Source organism: Eriocheir sinensis, chromosome 34 (genome assembly GCF_024679095.1).
Source record: "Eriocheir sinensis breed Jianghai 21 chromosome 34, ASM2467909v1, whole genome shotgun sequence".
Taxonomy (NCBI): Eukaryota; Metazoa; Arthropoda; class Malacostraca; order Decapoda; family Varunidae; genus Eriocheir; species Eriocheir sinensis.
Genome location: NC_066542.1, coordinates 4,667,752 through 4,685,692, shown reverse-complemented (window position 1 = coordinate 4,685,692; position 17,941 = coordinate 4,667,752). Strand labels below are relative to the sequence as shown.

The window sequence follows — 17,941 nt, the reverse complement described above, 5'->3', positions numbered from 1 at the left end:
AGCTAACTTGCTTTAAATATTGCGGGTGAACTGACGGTGGCCGTGCCGGAGACCCCGCGGCGACATGGAGGTTACAAGTACGGAGAAAATATCCCTTTACTACTGTCCATCTGTTCCCTTGATGCACACTAAGCACCCAGTTATAGAAAGAGAAAATAAATTAAAGCAACATTATAATCTCGCCAACTTCATACACTGTTCATAAAAGCCATGTATCGGTTACCATGCGATAGATAACATACTCTGACCATGGGAAAACTCGAAATACAACAAGAGCACCTTAACTACAGGAAAGAGCATGTGTCTTGAAGCAGAGCAAAGGGGAAAGTGAGAAAATCAAAATGCAGGCAGGCGAGAAGTGAGAGTGGCCGTGTGTGCGTGCTGCTGCTCCGTACCCAGACCAGTTCCTCTCACGTCCAGCTGAGCATCGCATCCACACACAGGTACGGGAAAGTCTCCGCTGTTTGTCTATTTAACCCTTTTCCACACCTCAAATCTATCCCATCTTCCTATATAAAACACCTAAAACCTCCTTCTACGTTTATAAGCCGCGGGGAAGCTGGAAATAACCGGGAAATAGGGAAAAATAGGTTAGATAATGTGTGGAACGGCGTGGCGGCGGGGTAGCAGACGACGCACAGCCAACCACCACTCAGCCGGTTTGTATTTTTGACAAAAGTAATTACGTAAAAAAAAACTACCGGTGGAATGCCTGGCCTGTCATGTCACGGGCAGGTGGTTTGGGGAAGGACAGGCCCCAGGGGAGGGTGTGGTGCCCCGGTGGGTGTGGTCAGACCAGCCCACGGGGTAGATAGATGGGCTGAGGAGGAGTATCAAGTGGTCTAGATTGGCGCCGAAACAAACAAACAAAAAAAAATAAATAAATAAATAAAGGTGGTCATTGAGTATTTAGATTGATACGTATTAATTATACACTAAAGATACATGGATAGGAAGACATGGAGATTATAATGGAGTAAGTCAGCAAGGAAAAAAAAGAAAAAAAAAAAAACGAGGTCATTGAGTATTTAGATTGCTACGTATTAATTCTACACTACTACACTGAAGAAAGATATATAGGGAGACATATAAATTAAATTGGAGTTAGTAAGGGTGTGTCTAGTGATGTGGGGGATGAAAAATATACGCCGGCTTCACATAAGCCAGTATTGAACAGCCTTCAGGCACTCCCCTGCTACCCTCATCTGGCACTCCTATGCTCTCCTCATCTCGCCCTCCACCTCTTTCCTCTTTTTCCTCTCCTTTTTAATCACACGCTGCTGCTTAATTGCCTTGTGATATACATGGACCTTGGAATATATATGGAGCCCAGAGGAGTCAGAACACGACTTGAACAACCTTCCTTAGTCTGCATTTCCTCCTTCCCATGACTTAAACTCTTTCATTAGGGGATTATCAAGACATGTTTAGTCTAACCCAGATATATTGTTCTTTCAGCATCATCTGTATTCTGTTACATAATAGGAGTGCTTTGTAGACTTTATCTTTTTTTTTCTATTTGGCCTGCCATCATAGCTAGAAAGGGTTAGTATAGGTATTATTCCAGAAGTACACCCATCTCCACTGCCAAGGATACCGTTATGCTCTATGAAGTACTTTTTGCACCTGCCATATTGCATAACTGTAGCAGATCACTCTCTTGTGAGATTTTACTTTCTTAAGATATGATCTTGGTAGTATATGTCGAGAATTTACTTCTGTTTATTACATTTTGGTAGCGGGGCACAGGTCAAGATAGGTAAAGTTAGGTCAGGTTAGGTTAGATTTAGTTTGGTTTGGTTAGGAAGTTTGATTACGATAAATACGGGATATGCACTTTGTACTGTACCATTGGTTGATTTTGGCTTGCCACCATTATGTTGAAAATAATAAAGCTAGGAGTTAGCATATCAGTAGTATTAAGAGGTGCAGTGATAGCAGGGTTAGCTTATCTCTGTGCCATTATGCTTATCACAATTTTTATCACTGCTTCAAAGAGGAAGGAGTGGAGTAGTGAGAGTGGTGGAGAAACCTTAGGTGTGGGAGAGGTGCTTTTCAGGCAGTGTTACATCATCCCATTTTTTCCTTAGGTAATGTAATCAAGAAATTGTTGTAGTAGTGTTCAATGAATTAATGTTATTTTCTTGTCATTTTCTTTATTTTTGTATTCAGTCAGTAAAGTAAGTTGCTGTTGTATTTTTTTTTTATTTATTTTTTTTTTTTTTTAAGCTTAGGTCAACTTTTACATGGATAGTATATTACTTCTTGGGGACTTAATTTATTCCACACTAATTCTTCTCTGGGAGCCACCAGTATATACATTACATGACTACTTTTTTTCTTTGTCTTGACGGAGGTGCATAAATGAGTTCTGTTATTACTGCTGAGCTTAATGGTGTCAACTAAGAAAAATATCCTATCTGCAAATGTTAAAGTAATTTTTTGCACCAAAGCATGCGAGTTTTGGCACATGAATTCACTGGTGGGAAAAACCAACCAGTGGAATCGTTGCTGGCAAGAGCAGTCGCGTAACATGTCAAGGCCTCCCATTGAACATGCCAAAACATTTATCAAACTTCTTGTTAGCCATTGTGGAGGCGACATTTACATGAGATCGACTTTGACCTACATTGTTGCTCTGCAGTAATAGTGTAAAATGGTACTTTCACTGACTGACTGATATTTACCGATTCTGTCTTGCATAATATGGCTGTTATATCTTGCCTCCTGATACTCTTTTTATGATTTTATGATTCAGTCCGTTTGCTTTCTTCTGTTTAGTAAATATGATATCCTGTTTTGGCAGAAGCTCAGAATTAATGATGCTAAAATGCACATAAGTAGTATCTAGAAATATTATTGATATTTATTTTTAGTTGTTTGTATTTCTCATCCAACTTTCAAGAACCTGATGTTCTCATTTTTCCTTGCTCTAATGTTCCCTTCCTCACTCCTCCAGGATTCACCATGGCCCCCCCTGTCTATTCGGACCTTGGAAAGTCTGCCCGAGATGTGTTCGGCAAGGGCTACCACTTTGGAGTGCTCAAGCTCGAATGCAAGAGCAAGACCAGCACAGGCGTGGAGATCACAGCAGGCGGCAGCAATGCTCTTGAGAGTGGCAAGGTGGCCGGCAACCTGGAGACCAAGTACAAAGTCAAGGAGCACGGTAAGTTCAGGGGACTAGAGATGGTTCATGTGTATACTCTATAGCAGCTGGGGCACTCCTTTCATTTTTTATCTTCCCTTGATGTCCTTTCATGGATCTCAATAATGATAATAATAATAGAACGAATGAAGTTCATATTGCGTACAAATTCCTGGCATGAGGTTTTATGTTTTTATGTTTTTTCCAGTTAAAGTGATATGTCAGTAATCTAGTATGAAAATTTTGTTAGTTTTCCTTCTTGTAAAAGATCTTTTCAAACATTTATTCATTCAGATTCTATTGCCACTCAACATTGATATTGAGCTTCAGAGGATTTGAGACTAAAGGATGCAATTCCTGATGATCTAGAGAGACATATTGGCCAGGGACTCGAATGTCAACTTTCAGCTTAGAATGAGAGCTCACATCCCTCCCTGGAGATCCAACTTTATGAGGTGCCAGAGGTTCTCAGTAATATTGAGACTTGGACTAGAACCAGTCCCTTATGAAGGGTACCTGGCAATTTTCAAGTCAGATGGTGATAAATTTGACCGTAGTATGAGCAGGGGCACTGTCCAGCTGAAACATTGGCACATGCCTGCTCTAATTACACAGGCAAATTATCTCATTTCATGAGAACTCCAGATGTACACTCTGATTTGCTATTTGATTTTTGGGAAGGACAACAAGCTTCTCTGATCCCTAACCAGAAAGTAGCCTCGTACCTGAGCTTCAAGGCAACCATTACTTCATGAAAGTTTTGCAAACTTTTGCCTCACAAATATTACCCTCAAGAGTACCATTCTTACCTCAAGTATGCTGGTCCCTGCATTACGCACTGCATACCTTTGTTGAATACTAATCCTAAGATTTGTAATTAAGGTTGCAACTCATGCTGTGTGGGTTTCATGTGCTGCAATTATGTCGTGTTTCAGGCCTAACCTTCACTGAGAAGTGGAACACAGACAACACCCTCAACACTGAGGTAGCCCTGGAGGACAAGGTGTCCAAGGGGCTCAAGCTGGTGCTCAACACCACCTTTGCGCCTCAGAGTGGCAAGAAGTCCGGAGTGCTCAAGTCCACCTACAAGACTGATGCCCTCTCCCTCAACCTGGACTCCACCTTGGACTTGGGTGGGCCCGTGGTGAATGGCGCTGCCGTAGCCAACTACAAGAACTGGCTGGTGGGCTACCAGATGTCCTTCGACACTGCCAAGTCCAAGCTTACCAAGAATAACTTTGCTGTAGGCTTCACCAACCCCGACTTCATCCTGCACACCTACGCCAACGACGGCGCTGAGTTTGGCGGCTCCCTCTTCCACAAGATTAACCCCGAGCTGGAGGGCGCTGTGGACCTGGCCTGGTCTGCTGGCTCCAACACCACAAGGTTCTCCATTGGCTGTAAATATGCCCTGGACAAGGATGCAGCTCTCAGGGCCAAGGTGAACAACTCTGCTCAGGTGGGTCTTGGGTACCAGCAGAAGGTGAAGGATGGCATCACCCTCACCCTCTCCACCCTCATTGATGGCAAGAACTTCAACCAGGGCGGCCACAAGGTGGGCTTGGCCCTGGAGCTGGAGGCCTAGGCGTTCTTAGGGAGGCCTGCTCAGGCTTCTTGGGATATGACTGCTGAGTATTGTTAAGGACGGGAGGCGGGGGGGCATGGCCCGCTAGATTCCAGTAGTGTAAATGAGAACTGTACAGCAACATTATCCCAGACTTGTACATTTCCCAGGTGTAGGGGTAGCTACATCACTCTTCATTAACTCATCAATAAATCTTATCTGGTCATCAGATTGTCCTTGTCCCTGAACTTATGCAGCTTCTTCCTATTTAGTTGGGGGCAATACAAGGCCAGTGTCCTTCAAAACTCATGTAACAAATTGTCAATTAACTAATAAAAATGTATACAAAGTAAGGCTGCCTTACTACTCATCAATAAGAAACTTGGTGGTATTTGTGAGGGGATCTGACATTATTTGTATTAATGCCACACATTAGATACAAGTAATGTCTGCCTCAAAGTTGGATGCTTTGAAACTGCATATCATATGATCTGAGGTTATATATATCCCAATACCTAGAGTGTTGATGCAAGCTTGTAACTAAAACATTTTGATCCATTAGTCCACTGCAGGAAAAACATCTTTCCTAACATTATCAAGCCCTCCATTTGAAACATGATGTACCACTAAAGATTGCTATAGCTGAAAAGCTTTGGTGTCAGGGTTTAAGTAGAAGTGGATGGCTGGATGCTTTGTCTACAAATAGATGCAACTACCATGACTAATGAAACAATGAAAAGTCTTTGTAGTTGAAAAAACGGCAAGGCCATTGAAACTAGTTTTAATGGATAGAACTATTGAAAGTGGTAACGACTTGGATAGTCAGCCTATCTCACAATCAACCTATCAGACAACCTAAGCTATGTTTTTAATTTTATATGATTATGCACTTGTAACTTGGTGACCAGAAACCTTGACTGTCATTCCTTGAGCCATGGTGGAAGGGATAATACCCCCCCCCCCCCTCTTATCTGAAAACTACACCGCAATAAACAGACTGCAGCTGAGCCCATTGCTTAACCAAGGACTCGGTCTTTGCAACTCATTCACCACAGGAAAGACTGAGGGAGGAAAGGAAGAACTTCATGGATGGTGTGAGAAAGAATGAATGAAGATTAACAAATTCAATGCTTATATTTTGTGCCATGATCATAGTCACACCCCGAAATGACACACACAGGAGTTCACGTAATCATGCAGGCCGTGGTGAATTACAGTACTTTTTTGCTATTCGTCTGTTGTGCCTTACTCACTTTGCATATCAACTTGGAACCATATATTAATGGCGTAAAGGGACTCTATTATGTGTGTATGGATGGAAATACAAAAAGCAGTGTGGTTTGATAAAAAAGAAAAAAACTATAATTATTGATATATAACTCATGGGGGTGTGGAGATAGCCATAAAGCCTTCCAGTTGGTTAAAGCAATGATGACAGAGCGTTACGAGGAAGTGAGCAAGACTGTATTTCATTAGGAGGTAACGGGCTGGCGAGGGGCGGGGCCGTGCCTGGCGGGGCGGTGCAGCCTGCGGCGGGTAGCGGTGTGTTCCGGCAGCCGCTTACTCACCATGGCTCGGGTCCAACGGGAGGGAAGGGAAGGAGGAGTCTGAGGAGATTTATGACTGCAGGGATCCTTGTATCATCGTATAGTTGCAGAGGAAACTATACAATACCCATCTATACACAAACGGATACATTAATGTCCCTCAACGAGTTCAACAGGAAGGAAGGGAAGGAGCAGGAGTCTGAGGAGATTTCTGACTGCAGGGACTTTTGTATTCTCGTATAGTTGCTAGGGAACAATACAATACCCATTTATACACACACTGATACATCAATGTCCCTCAACGAGTCCAACTGGAAGGAAGAGGAAGAGTCTGAGGAGATGTATGATTGCATGGACCCTTGTATCATCGTATAGTTGCAAAGAGACAATACAATACCAATTAATATACCCACGGATACATTATTACACAGGATATCTCATTAACCTCCCCCTAAAGACTATTACTGAGCATGTGTGTGTTCCGAATCTGTGAACAGGTAACTTTTCTACCCCCGCGAAGGAAGAGCGAGATGGCAACATCCTCCTCTAGTTAAAACCCCTCCTCTCCCTCCCTTCTTCCTCCTTCCTCCTTCTCTCCCCTCCAGCGATCTTTTCCATACCACCAGAAAGCAGCAGCCAGTCAGCACTCATCACTCAGCGGAGGAACAGCTCATCAGTGTCATCTTCGAATCGTGGGTCATTCACTCGTGCTCTCTTCCGTAGTGAGATAACTTTACCTGCGCTGATTTGTTAGTGGAAGAAATCAAGGTATGCATAAGTTAACCAAGTATTATCAGTTAACTAGGTATGTACTATCGGTTAACTAGGTATACGTGTCATTTAATTAAGTTTGTCAAGTATCTATATATCAACTATAGGGAAGGATCAGTTTGCTAGGTATGTAATTATCAATTAACAATGTCCTTATATGTATCAATTAATCATGTATGTGTTAGTTAACTATGTAAGGTATACATGTATCAATTAACTGTAGTGAAATCAATAATGAAGGTACGTATATGTGTTCTTACTTAATGAATATTCAAACTCGTGTATAAGTTGATTAATCAGATAAAAAGTAATATATTTTCTTTTCTTATCGATTAGTTATTGTGAAATCAATAAGTAAGATACGAATGCGTTCTTATCTAACGAACAATTAAATTCGTGTAGAAGTTAAAACCAGGTATAATTACTAGTTATGTTTTACTTTACATGAATTCACGCAGCTATAGCAACCTACTCATACAGTCAATGGCTTCCTTGGTGAATCTTCATTTTCCTTACGTATCTTCATATGTCTGTAGGGAGGAAATTAGGTTCACGACTACGTTAACTCAAGATTATGAACACCTATTTCCAGATGAGGTGTGGTGGCGGGGCAGCGGCGGTGGTGGTGGTGGTAGTGACAGGGGTAATGCTGGTGATGGTTACGGTGGTACAGGAGGCCGAGGCTTGGGGGGGACCAGTGGCTTCCTTACCTGAGGCTGGGGAGAGGTTACGAAGATTACGGGTGAGCCAAATAATAACGGTAATAATGATATAATAATGGAAATGATATCTTGATTTCTTCCCATTTCTTTACCGTTTCGTTCTCGTCCTCCTCCTCCTTTTTCTGACTCATCTTCTTTTCTTCCTTGCTTCCTACTTCTTTTTCACTTTCTTACTTTCTTGTTTTGCCCTACTACTACTACTACTACTATCTTTGCAGACCAGCGTGAGACTAATAAAAGCCAACGGTCAGGATGATGATGGGAAAAAACTGCACTTCCCTGTAGAGCTTCCCAGGTGAGTGTAACGTAGTAGTAGTAGTAGTAGTACCTAGTAGTAGTAGTAGAAGCGGCCACTCATCTTTATTTTATAGGAACAAAGATTAGCAGGCTTTTCTATTCTCGTTTATTTTTGCCCTTGAGCTGAGGAGTAGCAGTAGTAGTTCGTTTTGAGGTATAAAACTGAGATCGATATGTTGTTTTTCTTATCGGGTAAAACGCACAGATTAAAATGATTGATCTGAACGTTACTGATCGACATGAACATAAGGAGTCTCCAAGAGGTCCCGGTAGGTCTATACAAGGCAGCTCCAGTGAACCTAACGTACCCCACCTAACATCACTATCCATGAATTTATCTAATCTTATTGTGAATGTCTGTCGTATCGGCACTCACCACCATGAAGACAGAAGCTTGATTGGGGATTTATTATAAGCCTAAAATAACATCATAACATCACATAATCATCGCCTCATCATTACAGCAACATCATATTACTCTTCTCTCTCTCTGCTGGCCGCTCGTTCTTATTAATCTTTTGCCTGAACAGGGTATATCAGGCTATTTTTGTTGTTATTGTTTTTATGACCTTGGGCTGCCTCCCTTGCATAAAGAAGAGGCTCAGACTAAGTAAGAACATTAGTATTCAACATCCTTGGAGCTGTGCAGTTTATAGACAGCTTCAGAATTAGTATGCAAAGCCCGTCCAGTTGTTTCGTAATCGTATGCAAAGGGTAGACTGGGGCATCGGGTTTAGGTACAAATATTTTTACAATCAACATACATACATTATAACATGCTCTTTTGGCTGTTGTAACATCTCAAATTGTTCTATATCTCATCTCACTTATCCATTCCCTACATATCAATTTTATCCACTTTTTATCTAGCTATTCGTAATATATGTCTATGTTTCTGTTCTCGCTGGTTTTCCATCTCTCCACCTCAGCTTCACTTTCTATCATCATATTTTTCATCATTACGTTTCTTTATTAACATTTTGACGTATTTTGGCTTCCCTAGCGAGGAGGAGCAAGGGTCAGAAGCTCGGTTACCCCTCAAGTTGGTTTCTTCCCTTGACAAACTGAGGGACCTTCGAGGGACTCTTGTGGATCGAGTATTTGGAGGACCTAGAATGTGAGTAGTAGTAGTAGTAGTGTTATTTGGAAATGAATACGTATATATGTTATTGTTATTCAGTTTACACATATATATGTCATAATTATTCTTAAGCATTTCGGCGCTCAAGTAGGGCTACACACATTTGACAAGGCTTCCGTAGGAGTTATGGGCATTTCCAGAGGTAGCTTTTTGACCCTAGTGGTAGTCTGACCCTTCTTCCGTACCATGAACCTAAAGGAACACTCATTAGAATCCGATTAATCTCCTTTTTGGCCACTGAAAATAGTTGATGTATGGGGCGAAAGCTTCTGTTAATACCGATCAAAGCCTTTTTATATACTACAGAATCTCTAGCCTTTGATACCGTTAATTTTATAACGCTCCTCTATATAGGGTCTAAAATACATATAGTGACCATACGTAACGCTCCTTTCCCTCCCTTCTACCCCCAGGCTGTCCTCCGTTAACCAATCCGTCATCTCCTTCGCCCTCCTTGCCTTCGCGGTCCTCCTCTTCGACGTTCTGGGCGGGATCTTTCTTACCAAGCCCCACCAGGCGAGGGAAACATTACTACCTGGCTTTGGACTACTGGGTGACGCCTTTAATAATCTCGCGGAGGTGGCTCTCAACGCCCTAACCATCTATCTCTACAGGTGAGTGAATGGGGAAGGGGACCGGCCAGGCCACCTCCCTTCAGTGCGCGGGTCTCGTTATATAGCGGCCCCGTGTGTGTGCATGGGTGAAGGGTGCGTGACTTACCTGTTCAGCCGACGCCCCGCCACTGTTGGACATGCATGGAATATCTTGTCACTCTATTTAAACCGAGAACTGTAGCCTTGAAACTTTATACCACATCTTTCAATACGAGGATGAATAGCGTATGGGTGAAGGGATGCGTGACTTTCTTGTACTCAGCCGCCGCCCTGCCAACAGCATGCTTAGAGTATCTTGTTACGCTATTTAAACCGAGAATTATAGACTTGAAACTCAACTCCATGCTTCAGAATACGAGGGTGAGAGTGAGCGGTGCATGAAGAACAGTTAATCGTACAGCCATTGATTATATAGAAGAATGGCTTATGTGGCTGGCTCCAGGAGTAAAGTCAAATCAAGTTGGGGTCATAAGCCATATAGCTACGCGTGTTCTAACTGCTAATCTCCGTCGCATTCTCCCTTAGGCTGACTAATATATTTCTAGGCTCAGGCGATAATGCTAGGCTACTGTGTGTCTGGTATCATGGTGTCAATCAATCAATCAATTAATGGGGGCATAGGTAAGCCGGGGGGCGCATCGCCTCACCCACCCTACGACGCCAAGTCTGGGGGCCCTCCGGGCAAGTCTCCATGCAGGCCCGTTTTCCATTCTGAGTACCTCCTGGCAGAATCTATCGACTTGCTCAATCCATGAACTCCGTGGGCGTCCCCTTGGCCTTATCCACTCAGGATTGCAGAGACAGGTGATCAGGATCAGCTTCAGGGTAACGTGCCACGTGCCCCTACAGCCGGGGTTGGCGTTGACGGACTATGGGGTTAATATATTTCGAATCAGTCTCACGGAGTAGTCTCCGGTTTGATACAAAGTCATTCCAACGATATCCTATGATTCTGCGTAGACATATTACCAAAGGCATCAATTCGCCGCTCCAGGTCCCCATTTAGTGCCCATTTCGTGTGGTGTCAATTAAGTCTTGTCCTATCAAAAGTTATCATTCCGCTGTAGGGAGGAAAGCCCGAACTACGCGTGGCCTCAGTGCTCATCTCCGTTGCATTACAAAAGACTGACCCTAATACATATCTAGGGGCAATACTGGGCTTATGTGTCCGGTAAACGTGATATCATAATTCGAAGCTCCTTTCATTCCGCTGCAGGGAGGACAGCCCCGACTGCAGTGAGCGACTTCTATGTGAGAGCAGCCAGCAGGCGGAACAGAGGGGCCTCCTGGACGGGGTGGCCAACTACCTCAGCGGTTTGATAGTGTCGCTCTTCCTGCCGGATAGATCGCTCTCCCGTAGTCTGGAGGCCATGAGGGCGGGGCGCAGGAGAAGCGATTGTGTGAACCTGTATCCACGCTGCTCCATAAACCTGTGAATACGCCCCTTTCCCTTCCTTTCTCTTCCCGTCCTTTCATAGTCCTTCCTCAGCCATGGCATGACCGCCCTTAGGAGTGAAGACGATAATCTGCTGCACTTCTTTTATTTCTATTTATTTTTTGTATGTAATTGTTTTATTATATGCCTCAGGGCGAAATAAAATGTATTATCATTATTATTACTATATATATATTCACAGCCTTCTACGTGAATAATGCAGATGAAGGAAGAAAAGATTGTTTGATTGACTGATAAGTTGATTGTTGCAGACACAACAAAAGGAGAAGGGAGGAGCATGCCATCCCTACCCCCAGGCAGTACGTAGTTTAGAAAAGGAACAAAAAGGAACAATATAGCTTTGTCATGCCCAGTGAGAGGGAAACATGGAAAATCAGAGAGGACATTGAAACATAAGTGACGTGGATTACGAATACAGAGATTATAAAAAAAAAGATGGACGCAGGTATATGGAAGTAAAGAGCATTCTGAGATGATACAAAAGTCAAAAGAGCACGCTATATATATGATAATAAGAACTTAATATTTCAGTACATAAAGGTGAAAACTCATAGCCGGAGTGAAATTAAGTAAAGATTGAACTAGCCTAATATCCAACGAGAGTTAACACCTAGGAGAAGGGGTGGGAGGGACAGGCAGGGCACCGAAACGAAACTATTAGCCTATCAAACTACCCAAAGAGTTAACAAGGAGGGGAAGGGGTAGGAGGAAATGACAAGGCACTGGAGCGAAACTATGTAACGATCTAACTAGTCTTAAGGCCAACGAGTAGTAACCAAGGGGGGGGAAGGGAGGTTGGCCTAACAGGGAGGAAGAGGAAGGGGGGCTGGCAAGGAGGCATGGGGTAAGGGGGGACTTTTTTTTTATAGCAGGGGTGAAAGGATGAAACCAGGACTCGCTCATTGTGGCTTGGGACGTGAAGGAGAGAAGGTGTGGGGTCTATAGCTACGCCCTTCACCTGACGACGATAGATGAGGTAAGTGTTGCTTCTGAGTGATTCATTAGTGCTGTGATTATCTTTTGGCAGGATAGTGTAGGAGTTAATGTATATAGCCATGCAGTGTAGAAGATGAGGAACGTATGTGTGATCAACTCGTAATGGTAGTTTAATGTGGTATTTTCATTCGTATGGCAAATATTTATCACGCTGTTCTTTTTATTTCCTTATTCGTATGACAAGTATATTCCCAGTTCTGTACTTCATATATCTTGCACTGACGGAGGTGTGCTGCTCTCCTTTACTTTAAAAAAAATGTCTTATCAGTGTCCGTGTGTCTGACCGCCTCGTTTCCACAACCACTCGTCATTTTTAAAGTTCTTTTTATTTCCTTATTCGTATGACAAGTATATTCCCCTTACTGTACTTCATATATATCTTGCACTGACGGAGGTGCTGCTCTCCTTTGCATGAAAAAATGTCTCTAATTACTAAGTGGCGGTTCTTTCTATATCCAGTTTTGAGCAGACATATCCAAAGATTATAGCTACAGGTAGAGAGATCGGTTATATATTAGTGTTGTTTCAGCGGAGAGGTGAGATGCGTGTTTAGACAAATGATCGTAGTTGTAAGATACGTATAGGATAGGAAGAAAGGAGGAACAGAATGGGTACAAGGAAGGTTAAAGAATGATAGCGTATGTATTATTTTTATATCTTACCTGGAGACTAGACGAAGAAGATTATGGATGAAATATAATTAGTAAAGGATAACAGGAAAGATGTGAAGAAATAATGCTCGTTCTCTCTCTCTCTCTCTCTCTCTCAGAAGTGTTGGTGCAAATCTATTTGCTTCTTACAGATGTGGACCAGCCAGTCCGCCCTCCTCCAGTGAGCCAAGGAAGGGGGCGAGACAAGATGAGGTGAGGAAGAAGTGGTATCTCCACTGAGCCAAGGCAGCAATTCAGGTGTGGTTGCTCTAGTCGTTCCTTCCCATTTACCCTTAAGTTTACCTCCCTTTTTTCTACCTTCCTTGTTTACGGAAAAAGCTTAATCTGTCCTTTCATTTAGAGTCTTCCTCCTTTATTTCTATTTTTATCAAGGCCTTTTTCTTCCTGTGATTTTGACTGGTTATTTCTCCATATAGTTGAACTCCTTCTCTCTGCCAAAGAATAGCTTCATCTGTTGTTTACTAAGTCAATAATACTTAAAAGAGTCTCCGAAGAAAGTGTAAATGTGAATTTAAATAAACCCGTTGCAGTATCTTTATGAAGTTTATTTAAATTTGGGTAAAAGTACAATGAAAGACAACAGCGGCCGAGCTTTTGACCAAACCAGCCAGCAGCTGATGGTAATCCTCCTCGTCTCTCTCCTTAGGACAGAACAAGTGACTGCTCCTGAGGATCGCTGAGGTGGGGGGCTGCCTGGACCCATTCCGCTCACTGGTGGGCATCTCAACTCTCAGAAGGGCTGGCATCTCATCTCTGGGTTACCCAGAGTTGACTACTTGAAAGACTGCTATCTCTGTCTTGCAGTTGCCTGGATCCATGCTGCTCATTGGGCTTCCATCTCATTTGGGTTGACGACTACTCCTCAAAGGACGGGTGTCTCCTCTTGCTCATTGGTGGGAAGACTCGACTTCCTGAAGGGCTTCCATCTCATCTCTGCCGCTCCTTTTATAACAGTTCACACGAATATTGTAATAAATTAGATTTGGTCAATAAATACTCTTAACCGCACACTCATTGGCTTTTTCACTAAAACCTTCCTGTTCATCTCCGAAGAGTCTGCGAGGTAGTTATGACTAGTACAGTTTTTAAGGCCTCAAATAGCCTGAAATAAAGGATATTTTAGCAGAACACTTGGTGTATTATCACCAAAAATGGCATTTCAATGCCTGTAAGCATTTGAAAAGTCTAATTACTATATACCTATTGTATGGCTTTAGAAGCTTATTTTAACACTGCTTTATACTGACAGTTAAGAGTCCTTTTGTTGCTAGTAGTGTATAATTCAGCCAAAAGCAGTTAAGAGTCCTTTTGTTGCTAGTAGTGTATAATTCAGCCAAAAGCAGTTAAGAGTCCTTTTGTTGCTAGTAGTGTATAATTCAGCCATTCTGTTGCTCCTAGTTCGGCGGGATAGCAGTATGCTGGCCCGGAGAGGCGTAATCTTGCATCATGAGGGTTTTGCACAACACAGCAGCAGCAGAGATCCAGCCAGTCAGTCAGCCTTCATGAGCTCTGTCTGTCCATTCTGTTGAGAAGCCATTTAATAACTTCTGCTCCTATAACTTGTGTCTTATTGTCTCAACACTGCAGGGACTTAATATAACAATCTATCTAGCCAGTGTATGTCTAAGCCTTTGCGTGTCTGCTGGGAAGTAGAGAAGACGTCTTCACTATATTGACATTTTGATAAATTGTGTGTTTAGAAGGCCTATAAGTGTATGTAAAAAGCTGAAAATTTACTAATATTCCCTCAAACTAAATACCAAGTCAAATACACACTTATAGACCCTCACAAACTTTAAGTAACTTACAGAACAGAAGAGCTTCAAAAATAAATACCTGGGAAGAGGATGAGCCAAGAGGAGTGTGGACAAGATGGGAATCTGATGAACAGCCCATCCTCAGGAACTGCCATGTGTAGGTTGTCTGGCCTCTTGCAGGCTCCTTATATCCATGTGTGTGCATTCTTGTGTGAGTACCAAAGCCTCTATCTTGAAGGGAGCGCCAAGAAGGGCATGGCGGTTCAGCCGGGCATGCCATCCTTCAATATCATTCATTGTTGGTGCGGATTGACGGCATAAACACACTCCATGCCTCTGGGGGCCACAGGGATGAGTTAATCCATGTTGCCCTCATGAGGCAACCATGTCCTTCAGGGCTGGGGTGGAGGCCTTCTCTTCCATCCTCTCAAACATCAGGGGAATATGCTCGGGTGGCAGCAGTGGCGGCTGGTCCATAAAGGCTGGTGGGCTGCAGACTTCCCTGTCCCAGCCTTGCCAGGCAGATGAGTGATTAATTCATATATATAATTCATTTTATACAAATAAATAATAATATACTTTTATTCCATTCAGTATTTTTTTCTATCATTTTCTGACACAATATACTAGCAGATGTGATAAATTAATTACATTCAGAGTAAAACACTTTTTCCAGGATTAGCGCAGCGCCAACCTGCCAGGATGTAGCAGGGCTGGCGTCAGTTCAGCCCTGCGCGGCTGTCCGCCCTCTGTGTTAGTTAAATAGTGTATTACGTCCGGGATTTGTGAATACTAGCCAGTTTTAGCACTGACCGCGTCCTGTCACGAGTTTCTGTGGAATTACTTTGTAAATTTGGTGTCATGACAGTACAGGTTCATATGGCAGACAGACAGCTTTTTTTTTTTTTTTTTTTTTTTTTTTTACGTTGTTGCCTATTGCGCCGGTAGGCATCTTCCCGGTGGGGTCTGATGGTCGGCCCAAGGCTTCTTCCAGGTGGGGCCTGATGGTCGGCCCAGCCCGTTCTGGCGCAGGCGAGTGTTTATAGTGGCGCCATCTTGCATAGCTAGACAGACACACAGGAACAAAAAGACAAATATGAATAATTTTAGTGTAACAATATTTTCTCTCATTCCTTCTTCTTTTCTTCCTTGTCTCACCTCCGCTTCAGCTCCTCCTTTCCTGTTCTTGTTAAATTTCCTCTCACTACTCCTCTTCCTGTAACATTTCTCTCGTTTCTCCTCCCCCTCCTCTTCCTGTTACATTTTCTCTCGTTTCTCCTCCCACTCCTCTTCCTAGTCTTCCTCCTCCCCCTCTTCCTAGCCTTCCTTCTTTTCGTTACATTTTCTCTCATTTCTCCTTCCCTCCTCTTCCTGGTCTTCCTCCTCCTCCTTCCTGTTACATTTTCTCTCATTTCTCCTCCCCTCCTCTTGCTAGTCTTCCTCCTCCTTCTCTTCCTAGCCTTCCTCCTGTTCCTGTTACATTTTCTCTCATTTCTCCTTCCCTCCTCTTCCTGGTCTTCCTCCTCCTCCTTCCTGTTACATTTTCTCTCATTTCTCCACCCACTCCTCTTCCTAGTCTTCCTCCTCCTCCTCTTCCTAGCCTTCCTTCTGTTCCTGTTACACTTTCTCTCATTTCTCCTCCTCTCCTTTTCCTAGTCTTCCTCCTCCTATTCTTACCTCTCCTCCAAGTCCTCCTGTTCCTGCTTCCATCACTGGCTCCATGATTCCAGGCGTTCCAAGGCGAGAAATTCCTGAAATACTCGAGGATTCTGTCTGCGGGCTGTCAAGATGGCCAGCAACTTCGAGGTGAAGGCGGGCTGGAGGCAGGGCGACGAGCCTAACTATACTTACTTTTCTTTTATTAATATCACTACTAATAACCTCCAAACACGATCAGATAACTATAAAACACCTAAGATTATGTATTAAGCATTCAAAACCTTATATATATGTTACTGGTAAGCGAGAAGGCGTGGAGGAAGAGGGTGAAGAGCTTAATTAACTTTTTCATTGATTTCTTTGTTTCTAGTAACTCCAAAGACCCATAGATGACTTTAGAAATATCCGAAATGATTATATATATACACAGGCTACTTCTTCATGTCTTTCTTAACTCATTTTTCTCTCTATATTTATCATTGTGCATCCTTCTCATCCTTCTAAATTCCTCTTCCTCCTTTATCCTTCTTTGCATTCTTATCTCATCCTTTCTGACTCCTCTTCTTCCTCCTTTCTCATTCTGTACATCATCCTTCCCTCCTAATCCTTAACTCCTTTCTCTCTTACCAAATTCCTTCTTTTCCTCCTCAATCATTATCTTCTTATCCTATCAAACCTTATTCTATCTTATCCTTCTTAACTCCTTTACCATCCTCATCCTATCTTGTCCCTAACTCCTTTCTTTCGTTAATTTTATTCCGTTTTCTTTAATTTTTCTTCCCTTTTTCTCATTTCTACTCTTTTCTTCTCTCTCATATGTTTTTATCATCTTTCTTCTCCTCTTCCTCCTCCTCTTTTGACTATCGTATTCTATTTCTCTTCCCTTTCTTCCTCTTTTCTTCTTTCTCCTCCTCTTTTTCCTATCGTATATTATTTCTCTTCCCTTCCTTCCTCTTTCGATCCCTTTTTTTTTCTTCTTCTTCTTCCTCTTTTTCCTATCGTATATTATTTCTCTTCCCTTCCTTCCTCTTTCCCTCTTTTTTTTTCTTCTCTTCCTCTTCTTCTTTTTCCTATCGTATATTATTTCTCTTCCCTTCCTTCCTCTTTCCCTCTTTTTCTTCTCTTCTCCTCCTCTTCCTTCTCTTAATTTCTTCTATTTGTCTTTCTCCTCTTAATCTCCTTAGTTGTATATTTGCAACAATAAACTATCAATCAATCCTTTCTTATCCTTCCTGTGACTTATCTCCATCTATTATCCTTATCTTATCCTCCTCATCCTATCTTGTCTAAAACTTGTCTAAGGAAAAACTGAATAATTAGCATCCTGTATATTCCCTCATCCTTATCTTACCTTAATTATCTATAGCTAGTCTAAGGATATCAAACACCGCACCTTAGGACTGAATAACTCTAATCCTGTACACCTGGATCCTATATTAAAAGGGAGGGGAGGGGATGAAGGTGGCAGGAAAGGAGGGGAAGGGGAGAGAAGGGTGGAGGAAAGGGGAGAAACTAAAGGGAGTGGGGAGGAAGGTAGAAGGGAGGGGAAAAAGGAAAAAGAAAGGTTGAGAGTGGAAGGAAAGGGAAGGAGAGAGAAGGGT

General features: G+C 42.6%; 1 protein-coding gene and 2 long non-coding RNA genes across 4 annotated transcripts; 2 read left to right on the top strand and 1 right to left on the bottom strand.

Annotated features, from left to right (window-relative positions):
- Positions 1-276: 276 nt before the first annotated feature.
- On the top strand, positions 277-4,935 carry LOC127006945 (voltage-dependent anion-selective channel protein 2-like). Of its 2 annotated transcripts, none has more exons than XM_050877337.1 (3): positions 277-443; positions 2,960-3,166; positions 4,081-4,935. In XM_050877337.1, the coding sequence occupies exons 2-3, from the start codon at positions 2,968-2,970 to the stop codon at positions 4,728-4,730; spliced, it is 849 nt and encodes a 282-aa protein (XP_050733294.1). In that variant the 5' UTR covers positions 277-443; positions 2,960-2,967; the 3' UTR covers positions 4,731-4,935. The 2 variants fall into 2 exon arrangements, with proteins under 2 accessions (XP_050733294.1, XP_050733295.1); XM_050877338.1 differs by lacking the exon at positions 277-443 and adding an exon at positions 2,032-2,090.
- A 7,197-nt stretch (positions 4,936-12,132) lies between these two features.
- Positions 12,133-13,934, top strand: LOC127006946 (uncharacterized). The gene is made up of 3 exons (XR_007759935.1): positions 12,133-12,233; positions 13,056-13,161; positions 13,571-13,934. It is a non-coding gene; the product is annotated as an uncharacterized LOC127006946 (long non-coding RNA).
- Positions 13,454-16,620, bottom strand: LOC127006947 (uncharacterized). Its single transcript, XR_007759936.1, has 3 exons — positions 16,359-16,620; positions 14,761-15,193; positions 13,454-14,446 (listed from the first exon to the last, which is right to left on the bottom strand). It is a non-coding gene; the product is annotated as an uncharacterized LOC127006947 (long non-coding RNA).
- Between the last annotated feature and the right edge of the window lie 1,321 nt (positions 16,621-17,941).